Source organism: Chrysemys picta, chromosome 10 (assembly GCF_011386835.1).
Source record: "Chrysemys picta bellii isolate R12L10 chromosome 10, ASM1138683v2, whole genome shotgun sequence".
In the NCBI taxonomy this organism is placed as follows: domain Eukaryota; kingdom Metazoa; phylum Chordata; order Testudines; family Emydidae; genus Chrysemys; species Chrysemys picta.
The window spans coordinates 25,072,893-25,083,670 of record NC_088800.1 but is presented as its reverse complement, the minus strand read 5'-3'; the positions used below and the strand labels follow the sequence as shown (position 1 = coordinate 25,083,670).

General features: G+C 45.7%; 2 protein-coding genes across 9 annotated transcripts in view; one reads left to right on the top strand and one right to left on the bottom strand.

Moving 5' to 3' along the window:
• Positions 1 to 366: 366 nt before the first annotated feature.
• LOC135973731 (uncharacterized) lies at positions 367 to 4,188 on the bottom strand. Of its 2 annotated transcripts, none has more exons than XM_065558236.1 (3): positions 4,062 to 4,188; positions 1,866 to 2,688; positions 367 to 989 (listed from the first exon to the last, which is right to left on the bottom strand). In XM_065558236.1, the coding sequence occupies exons 2-3, from the start codon at positions 2,401 to 2,403 to the stop codon at positions 526 to 528; spliced, it is 1,002 nt and encodes a 333-aa protein (XP_065414308.1). In that variant the 5' UTR covers positions 2,404 to 2,688; positions 4,062 to 4,188; the 3' UTR covers positions 367 to 525. The 2 variants fall into 2 exon arrangements, with proteins under 2 accessions (XP_065414308.1, XP_065414309.1); XM_065558237.1 differs by having other exon boundaries at positions 1,866 to 2,453; positions 4,062 to 4,150.
• RAB27A (RAB27A, member RAS oncogene family) overlaps positions 4,122 to 10,778 on the top strand; it is a 73,180-nt gene continuing 66,523 nt past the window's right edge. For 3 of the 7 annotated variants that reach the window (XM_065558242.1, XM_005294260.5, XM_065558240.1), the window contains exon 1: positions 4,122 to 4,260. The gene's annotated coding sequence lies outside the window, so the exon portion shown is untranslated. The remainder of the gene's footprint in view (positions 4,261 to 10,778) is intronic. The other 4 variants (XM_065558241.1, XM_005294258.5, XM_065558243.1 and 1 more) reach the window with 2 other exon arrangements.

Sequence of the window (10,778 nt, the reverse complement as noted above, 5' to 3'; positions counted from 1 at the left end):
GACCTCAGCGAAAAGAATATCCCCATTGTTATTGCTGCTTGCTGTGCACGCCACAATATCTGTGAGAGTAAGGGGGAGACATTTATGGCGGGGTGGGAGGTTGAGGCAACTCACCTGGCCGCTGATTACTCGCAGCCAGACACCAGGGCGGTTAGAGGAGCACAGCAGGGCGCGGTGCGCATCAGAGAAGCTTTGAAAACGAGTTTTGTGACTGGCCAGGCTACTGTGTGAAACTTCTGTTTGTTTCTCCTTGATGAACCCTCTGCCCCCCCCCCCCACCCGGTTCACTCTACTTCCCTGTAAACCAACCACCCCACCCTCCCCTCCCCACTTCGAGCACCGCTTGCAGAGGCAATAAAGTCATTGTTTTTTCACATTCATGCATTCTTTATTAATTCCTCACACAAGTAGGGGGATAATTGCCAAGGTAGCCTGGGATGGGTGGGGGAGGAGGGATGGAAAAGGACACACTGCATTTTAAAACTTTAACTCTTATTGAAGGTCAGCCTTCTGATGCTTGGGCGATCATCTGGGGTGGAGTGACTGGGTGGCCGGAGGCCCCCCCCACCGTGTTCTTGGGCGTCTGGGTGAGGAGGCTATGGAACTTGGGGAGGAGGGCTGTTGGTTAAACAGGGGCTGTAGCGGCGATCTCTGCTCCTGCTGCCTTTCCTGCAGCTCAACCATACGCTGGAGCATATCAGTTTGATGCTCCAGCAGACGGAGCATTGACTCTTGCCGTCTGTCTGCAAGCTGACGCCACCTATCATCTTCAGCCCGCCACTTACTCTTTTCATCCCGCCATTCAGCCCGCCACCTCTCCTCTCGTTCATATTGTGCTTTTCTCATGTCCGACATTGACTGCCTCCACGCATTCTGCTGTGCTCTATCAGCGTGGGAGGACATCTGGAGCTCCGTGAACATATCGTCCCGCGTCCTCCGTTTTCTCTTTCTAATGTTCACTAGCCTCTGCGAAGGAGAAACATTTGCAGCTGGTGGAGGAGAAGGGAGAGGTGGTTAAAAAAGACACATTTTAGAGAACAATGGGTACACTCTTTCATTACAAGGTCGCATTTTTCCTCTGCCTGCCGGTTTGGTATGAGAGATCACTCACGCAGTGCCAGGCAACATATTTTGGCTTGCAGGCAGCCATGGTAAGCCACAGTCTTTTGGCTTTTTTAACCTTCTTAACATGCGGGAATGGTTTCAAACAGCAGCGCATTTCCCATATCAAGGATGAATTGGGTTGGCCATTTGAAATGGGTTTTCAATGTGAAAGGAGGGGCTGCGGTTTCCGGGTTCACATGCAGCACAAACCCAAGTAAACCACCCCCACACACACACACCCGATTCTCTGGGATGATCACTTCACCCCTCCCCCCACCGCGTGGTTAACAGCGGGGAACATTTCTGTTCAGAAGAGCAGGAACGGGCACCTCTGAATGTCCCCTTAATAAAATCACCCCATTTCAACCAGGTGACCGTGAATGATATCACTCTCCTGAGGATAACAAAGAGAGATAAGGAATGGATACTTTCTGCATGCCAGCAAACACCGGGACCATACGCTGCCATGCTTTGTTATGCAATGATTCCAGACTACGTGCTACTGGCCTGGCGTGGTAAAGTGTCCTACCATGGCGGACGGGATAAGGCAGCCCTCCCCAGAAACCTTTTGCAAAGGCTTTGGGAGTACATGAAGGAGAGCTTTCTGGAGATGTCCCTGGAGGATTTCCGCTCCATCCCCATACACGTTAACAGACTTTTCCAGTAGATGTACTGTCCGCGATTGCCAGGGCAAATTAATCATTAATCATTAAACACGCTTGCTTTTAAACCATGTGTAATATTTACAAAGGTACACTCACCAGAGGTCCCCTGTGTGCCCTCAGGGTCTTGGGTGAGTTCAGGGGTTACTGGTTCCAGGTCCAGGGTGACAAACATATCCTGGCTGTTGGGGAAACCGGTTTCTCCGCTTCCTTGCTGCTGTGAGCTACCTACAGTACCTCCATCCTCATCTTCCTCGTTCCCCGAACCCTCTTCCCTGTGTGTTTCTCCATTGACGGAGTCATAGCACACGGTTGGGGTAGTGGTGGCTGCACCCCCTAGAATGGCATGCAGCTCCGCGTAGAAGCGGCAAGTTTGCGGCTCTGCCCCGGACCTTCCGTTTGCTTCTCTGGCTTTGTGGTAGGCTTGCCGTAGCTCCTTAATTTTCACGCGGCACTGCTGTGTGTCCCTGTTATGGCCCCGGTCCTTCATGGCCTTGGAGACCTTTTCTAATACTTTGCCATTTCTTTTACTGCTACGGAGTTCAGCTAGCACTGATTCATCTCCCCATATGGCGAGCAGATCCCGTACCTCCCGTTCGGTCCATGCTGGAGCTCTTTTGCGATCCTGGGACTCCATCACGGTTACCTGTGCTGATGAGCTCTGCGTGGTTACCTGTGCTCCCCATGCTGGGCAAACAGGAGATGAAATTCAAACGTTCGCGGGTCTTTTCCTGTCTACCTGGTCAGTGCATCTGAGTTGAGAGTGCTGTCCAGAGCGGTCACAATGAAGCACTGTGGGATAGCTCCCGGAGGCCAATAACGTCGAATTCCGTCCACACTACCCCAATTCCGACCCGCAAAGGCCGCTTTTATCGCTAATCCCCTCGTCGAAGGTGGTGTAAAGAAACCGGTTTAAAGGGCCCTTTAAGTCGAAAGAAAGGGCTTCGTTGTGTGAACGTGTCCAGGCTTAATTCGATTTAACGCTGCTAAAGTCGACCTAAACCCGTAGTGGAGACCAGGCCTCAGACTATGGATATGTCTACATTCCATTGTAAACCTGTCTCAAATCCCTTACTCCGGGAGGTGGGGGGGAGAGGGAGAGTAAGAATCCAGATGTTATCAGGTTCAAGTCCTGTCATTTTTTGCTGTGTGGATGCAGCTCAAGCCACAGACCCAAGTCAGAAAGTCTGCATAGTATGGACATAATAGCATGGTTGTGGGACTAGGATCCAGCCATTGTTAACATAGGTTTACAATGGAGTGTGACTACTCAGGTGTAAGTTTCAAGACACTGGGTCCCACAAACCTGTGTTTACAATGCAATTGAGGCATACCCTGGGAACACTCTGTTACATATCTATGTAAGATGGCAACAGATTAAGTAAAGATGTGATGTTGAACTGGTGCAATTTTGGGTGGGGACACACTTAGAGTGCCTTTGCTTGCCCTATGATAAGTCACTACACTGCAATAAGACTCTCTACAGAGGGGTTTGCACCAGTCTAACTCTATAATTTAAAAAGCTGATTTGTTATTAATATAGCACTTAGGAGCCCTACTCCTGACCTGGCAAGGGCAATTATCCTTGTACATAAGGCCTAGGTGTAGAGGGGCACGCTAAACCATTATAACCAGATTTACATTGATATGTGTGCATATTCAAAGAGGTTAGCACCAGCTTAATTAAAACCAAGACAGGTTTGAGTGTTACAAGTTACCCTTATCCTCTACCCCTCCTTATTATGCTTGTCTTGTATTTAAGGTGAGGGTAATAAGGCAGAGACTACTTCTGTGTGTTTAGACAGCACCTGGGGCCTGTCTCACCCCAACTTCACTCAGGGGTGCTGGAACAATTTGTATAAGGGTGTGTGTGCGCATGCGCTGAGATCCCTAAACTCTAAATACTCTATAAAGGGTGACTAGAGAGCAAGTGTAAAAAATTGGGATGGGGGAGATAGGCACCTATATAAGATAAAGCCCCGAACATCTGGACTGTCCCTATAAAATCAGGACAGCTGGTCACCCATATATAATGAAACCATTTCTTGCCAGGGGCTGTGGCAGCATGCCTAGTTCCAGCACCCCTGACTTCACTAGACATGTGCGTTACGACGGGAGCTGGCACCGCGGGAGGGAGGTTAGCTCGCCTCTCAGTGAGTTTAGCTGAGACCCAGGGCAGAGCGGCTCCCCAGTGCGGCCAGCCCCGGGCGCTGTAGCGCTGCGGCGCAGTGAGACCCGTGTGGCCGCGCAGGCTGGAGACCCCCGCCCCAGGACCGGGCCGGGCTCAGTACTTACCGCCCGGGCGTGACTAGGGCTCTCTCCGCCAGGGGTGCCGGGGCGGCCCGGCACGGAGGGGAGGGGCAGTGACCGCCCCTCGCTCGGGCTTACGGGAAGTGATGTCGCCTTGACGGAAAACACACGCTCGCTGCCTAAAAAAGGGCAGGGGCCAGAGGGACTCGGTGCTGGCCGGAGGAGAGCGGGGAGCTGTCGCTAGGTAAGGGGGCTGCGAGGCCGGGGTCCGCGCTGGCCGCCCGCGGCGAGGAGCGCCCGGCGGTGTGAGGGCGGAGCCGGGGCAGGGCGCTGGGCAGTAGTATCCCGGAGAGGGGGTTGGAGCCCGGGCTGGGCTGGGCAGTAGCGTCCAGGAGGAAGGGCTGGAGCTGGTTACTCCGCGGAGGGCGGGCTGGGTCCTCTTTGCCCGGCCTCTTCTCTCCCATGAGCCCAAACCGCGATGCCGGGCACCGGCGCTTTCCCGGTCGGGGGCGGGAGATTGCCGCTGTGGCTCGGCGGGAGCTGGTCGCTCCCTGGCGTGGCCCCTGCGCAGGTGTGAGGGGACCAAATGCTTCGTTTCGAAATAAAACCCAACGGGTCCTTCGAGGGCGGGATCTTAGCCCCCGCCAGGCCTCAGGAAAAGCTGCTTGACACTGGCGAATAACCCCCCGCCCCCAGTCTCCCCTGAGCCTGCACCACCCTGAGCCCTTCCTAAGCCCAAGTTATCTCCCCTGGATGCTGATTGACTCTCCTGTGAGTCGAGCCGTTTAAAATCTCCCTCGGATTGACCGGAGCTTGGCAGCTCCCATGGAAACAGCACTGGGAGAAACTTTTTTTCAACGGGAGAGATCGGTGCAAACTAACCAAAACACAAGGAGACGCTCCAGACGGATGTGGGGGGCTGGGAATAACTTTTCATAGTATGCGTTTGTTCTTATTTGTGTCAAAGAGGGGCTGGACCGGGGTTCTGTAGGACAAATGACAGGTGTTAGTGCTTTAGTCTGTTTAACGTTGCCAATCCGGAGTTGCATTACAGTGAAAAAAAAAGGATTTCCTTTTCATTGTAGCAAATATTAAATAGGTCCCAAGCTGTCCTGGGGTATATTTTAAAATAATCAGCAAACATGGTGAACTTTGCAAAGCAAAAATAATGAATCATTTAAAGGGAGGTTTGCTGGACTTGGTTTTCTCAAGATCTGGTTTGCCAGATGCAAATTAAGCTTTTCCATGTTCTTTCAGTTCTGCTGTGAACTTTTTAAGGCTTCTGTCCTGCAAACACTTAAGTACATGCTTAACTTTAGACATTGGAGTAGTCCCACTGAAGTCAGTGGGATTGATTATATGCCTAAAATAAATATGTATGTGTTTGCAGGATCAGTGCCAAATTCATGTACTGGAGGGAAGAACTTTTAGGCCCTGATCTTGCAATCATTTATGCATTTGCTTAACTTTATTATGAGAAGTAGTCCAGCTTGCAGGATCAGGGCCTTAGCACACAGCAGCTAAAGAAACTGCACATTTCCCAGCACTGAGGACTTAAAATTAATGGGGTTACCTAATTAAAAAAATACTTTTGAGGGGGTCAATGACTGATGAGGGGAAAATATAAATGTATGTTACCTAATGATAGCCCTGCCATCCCTTTCTACGGAGGGTAGCTTTAAAAGAGTGAGCTAGCTCAAATGATTCAGTGGGCTTATTCACACTGACTTGCAACGCAACTCCTCTCTGAACCAAGACTTTGATCATGTTAGAACTAAGGAACAGCAAAGCAAAGAGTAATCAAGATAACTTTCCACTTCCTTTTGCCTGTCTGTGTAAAACTTTCATAGTAACAGATAACAGTATCCTTGACCTCATTTTAATGTAAATCCTAAAAGGGCATGTCTTCACTGTCTGAAATCTCCAATTTTAATTTCATCTCTGCTTTGAGCTGCATCATCATACCTTAATTTGAACATCTTGATTGCGTGAATGATCAGAGACGTACTCCTAACCATTGGTGCTTAGATACTTTGGTGATAGAAAAGCCTTACTAGGAGTAAAAGGTTATCCCAGATACTACTGGAAAGATAATTTTCTCTAGAATTGCAGTATGATGTCAGGTTTGTTTGTGACCTACTAAAAATGTTTCAATTTAAATGAATAAATTCAATTAGCAGAACCCATTAATTTCTAAAATATAACTAGCATACCTTAAGTATCCTGTGACTAGGAAATATATTGTCACTTGTGTTATATTCCCTCCCTGTGCCTTTTCAAAGCTATTTTTTCCTTATTATTTATTATTTCTATTAACCCTGTGAATTGGATCTCTAGTATTGGACCAGGACCTCATTATGCTGGTGCTGATAGCACTTCTGTCACTGTTTTCCTGGCTGGCACAAAAGAACACAATCTGAAAAGCAGCTATAGCGATAGAGTTCATGATGCTGAAAGACTCTCTCTAATGTATAATAAAAATGAATACCAGTATTTTAATATGCTATTGCGCCTAGCCAAGGATTCAAATTTGTTGTTAAAGGTCTTACTATTTGAGTCTGTAAAGTAGTTCTGCACTGGTGGTACATTGTGTAACTTAGAATTTGTCATTTAAAAATTAATAGGTATAACACATTACAGACTAGAATTTTAAAGCCTTTAGCCCAATGAGGCTTTTGTTTTAATTATTTTCTACTGTTTTAAGCTTTTTCTTCACTGTATGAGGCAGAAACATGCTAGTTTATCACTTAAACACTCAGGTTTTTTTCCTTCCAAAGAGAAGAATGTTGAGCTAAAGGGATTTTTAATGGGATTTAGGTATGCAGACAAATATTTTTGGTAGCAATCAGTGACTTTTCTGTAGGTGTTGTTTTTGGAGAATAGCTCTGTTACTGCCAGGTATCTGGTGTGCTGGCACATTGACTGTTAATTAGCCTATCACTCCATCACACACACCCTTGCTCACATGCAAGGGAGGTTACTTAGAACAAGATACCTTTTGTGAGGTCTAGAAAGTGAGTATTTTATTTAGGAGCCGGTATAATGGCCATTGGATGTGGCACAACAGATTAGTTGCTATTGTTTATATCCTCTATTAGTTATAAGTCTTTGCTGATCTAGTAAGTAAGTGTCCCTAAAAAAAACTATATGAAATTGTTAGGCCTTTGACTTAAGAATTACTCTTGCATTTTTTGTTTTTTTTTTTAAAGTAAATATTCTGCTTCACACTAAATTTTCCCACCATTGTGTTTAGCTTATTGCATGTACAAGCCCTGATCCTGCAGAGATTTAAATTTGTGCTAAACTCATTTAGCTCAGTGGGGCTAGTTGTGTGCTTAAAACTAAGCATGTGCATGAATCTTTGCAGGATTGGGATTGTTATGTCTGCTCCGGAGCATGTTTCTCCTCTTTGTCTTGAAAACCCTGTCCGTGCTGGAAATAAAAAATTGTGTTTACACAACTGACTTAAACATGGTTAGAATTGGTTCAAGCAAACAATTTAAACAGGGGGACTGCACTGGTGTTCATCAAAAACAATCTCTTGCAATCAGCAGAAAGTAGATTTTAATTTTATAGAAATTTGTTTCAAAGGTTTTTCCTTAGTCACACCACCCCTGAGTATTCAGGATTAGCTTGAACCATGCTTTACACCAATTCTGGTAACACATTTTTATCTCCACTGTGGATGAAGCCTTGATTGGTGTGGCAACCCAAATGCTTAATTTTTGTAATTGATATTCCATATATTATTTTTATATACAATACAATTTTACCATGATTTTTTAAAAATCAACACCCCACTTATGAATGCATACACAAAATCTGTTTGGTTTTTTTTTTTTTTTTTTTATACCCAGTCTATAGCTCCTTCAGATGTCCATTTACTGGAAATTCTATTTGCCTACTCACCAAACAGCTCAGGGGCAGCTTTCCCTGGTGAAAGTGGAGCTAGTCCATCAATCTGTGCAAAAATCAACAATTTCACACTGCCTCTGACAAAACTGAGTAAAGGCAGTTACTGGCATTTGTGGGAGATGGATCTGGGGGGAAAAAAAAAGAAGGCTGGAGAAAAGTAGAGAAGAAACATTACGTTCCACTTTGCAGAAGCCGGGGGGCTAGGAGAGAGGTAGAAAGTAGGTTAAGTATCCCACTCACCAAACAGTGAAGAGGCTCTGGAGCTTGGGGGGTGAAGGGGAGAACTCTTCCAGCAACTGGTGGGGGGAGAGAAGGAACTCTTAGATTTCAGGTACCTACTGGCCAGAGGCTGATAACCAAGATGGAGATTTCAAGCAGGATCTTGGCACAGGAATTCTGGAACTCCGCCCCTTCACAACTACCGGGGATTAGTTGTCCCATACTAGTGGTGGTCCTCCCACCTCTCTCACCAGCACCTGCTTTTCTTCCCTTCATGTTGGGGATAGTAGGCTTAATCCTATGGTTATAAAAGGCATAATGAGGCTTGGTCTACACTGGGGGGGGGGGGGGGAATCAATCTAACTTACGCAACTTCAGCTATGTGAATAACGTAGCTGAAGTAGACATACTTAGATGAACTTACTGTGGTGTCTTCACTACGGTGAGTTGACTGCTGCTTCTCCCCCATCGACTCTGCTTGCGCCTCTCACCGAGTTGGAGTACTGGAGTCGATGGGAGAGCGCTCAGGGATCGATTTATTGCGTCTAGACTAGACCGTGATAAATCGATCCCCGCTGGATCGATCGTTGCCCGCCGATCCGGCCGGTAGTGAAGACATACCCTGAGAGACTATGGTTGGAAGCAGAACATAGACAATAAAGTGAGGGTCAAAGTTGTCCATTGGAACACTTATCATAGGAAAGTGGTGGATTCTCCATCACTTGAAGACTTTAAATGAAGACTTGATATCAATATAAAATATATAGTTCAAACAGAAGTTCAGGGTTGGATGCAGAAATTATTGGATGAGGTTCTTTGTCATGTGTTTATGCAGGAGTTCAGACTAGATCAGTGGTTCTCAACCTTTTCAGACTACTCTACCCCTTTCAGGAGTCTGATTTCTCTTGCATACCCCAAGTTTCGGCTTCTGCCCTGCACAGCGTGGCTTGGGCTACAGTTTTCTGCCCTGGGCCACAACAAGTCTAACACTGGCCCTGGCAACCTCATTAAAATGAACTCGTTCACAGTTTGAGAACTGCTGATATAGTATATAGAACAGTATTAACAAGTCATTGTCTGTATGAAATTTTAGTTTGTGTTGACTTTGCTTAGATTTAGAACAGGCTATATAAAAAGCACTAGCAAATATCTAGATGAGTTGATATACCCCCAGAAGACCTCGGCGTACCCCTGGTTGAGAACCACTGGACTAGATGATCATAAGTGTCCCTTGTAGCCTTAAAAAAATCTATGAATGGAGGTGTCTGGTAAAGTTTTAAAGTTCTGACCTATCCTCTAGAGTCCAAAGGTTATGTACTAGATACTACTTCAATTTTATTATCTAGCATTCCTTTTAAAACAATGGTAGTTGGCTAGATATCCAAACTATGCATAATGCACATAATGTAGAACATTCTGTTGGTAAAAGAAAAATGTGTATACTACACAGAGTACACGTGTGGCAGTACTTTCTCACCAATAATAAGCGAGCCACCAGGTTGCTAGGTGGGTATTTTTTAAATTTTTTTTTGGTTTGCTTGTTTTGCAGATGTTGAAATGGTTAATCTTCTTTTGCGAGCCAGCTGTTTGCAAAATGTTGTATTGAAATTCAGAGAACTTAATTTTGGAGAATTCAAGGAACAAAAATGTTCAAAATGCCAAAATACTACTTTGGTGAATTGCTTAATGACTGGCTCCTGGCTTTTCTCCCACACACTGGGCCTCCCTTGACCTGAGAAAAATGAGTAAGAGGAGGCAAGAGGGAGGCTAATGGGTAGCATCCTACGTTGGTGGAGGAAGAGGAAACTAATGGGTAGTATCGTAGGTTGTGATTCTGCAGACCCGTGTTTATCTTTACGCATGTGTGTGAGTAGTCCCTTTGAAATGAATTGGAGCTTTAGTAGGAATCTGCAGGCCAGGATTGCGGAAGGCAGGCAGATTAGCTAGTCATCCAGAAGATGGAGCCATGGAGTTCCTTATCCAAACTGATGTAAACCTTAAAGGTGAGGATTCAATCTGGGAATTGTTTCTTACTTTCTATGAACTGGTTCATCTATCCCTAATTATGAACTACAAGAATGAGCAGCTTATGTCTATGAGCAAAGCCTGCAATTGTTTCATTATAACCTCAGTAGTGTGTGAGCCTGTAGAGATGACTTATTTAATTCTGACAGGTTTCAGAGTAGCAGCCGTGTTAGTCTGTATCCGCAAAAAGAAGAACAGGAGTACTAGTGGCACCTTAGAGACTAACAAATTTATTAGAGCATAAGCTTTCGTGGACTACAGCCCACTTCTTTGGATGCATATAGATATATATGCATCTAATAAATTTGTTAGTCTCTAAGGTGCCACTAGTACTCCTGTTCTTCTTTTTATTTAATTCTGTTAATTAGAACAATACTGAAATTGTTATACAAACGTTTATTTAATTGTAAATGTAGCATGCTAGGCTATCTTAGGCATTGCCTGGCAATGTCTCACCCACTGTGCAAGCTATGCTCATCTAGAACACTGGAATTAAATGTCTTTAGGACTAAGAATCTTGATGTTGGAGGCTGAGCTTTCTTAGTAGTAGGACCTCACCTATGTAATTTGCTATTTTTAAGTAGGAGCCTGGCCCCTTTCAGG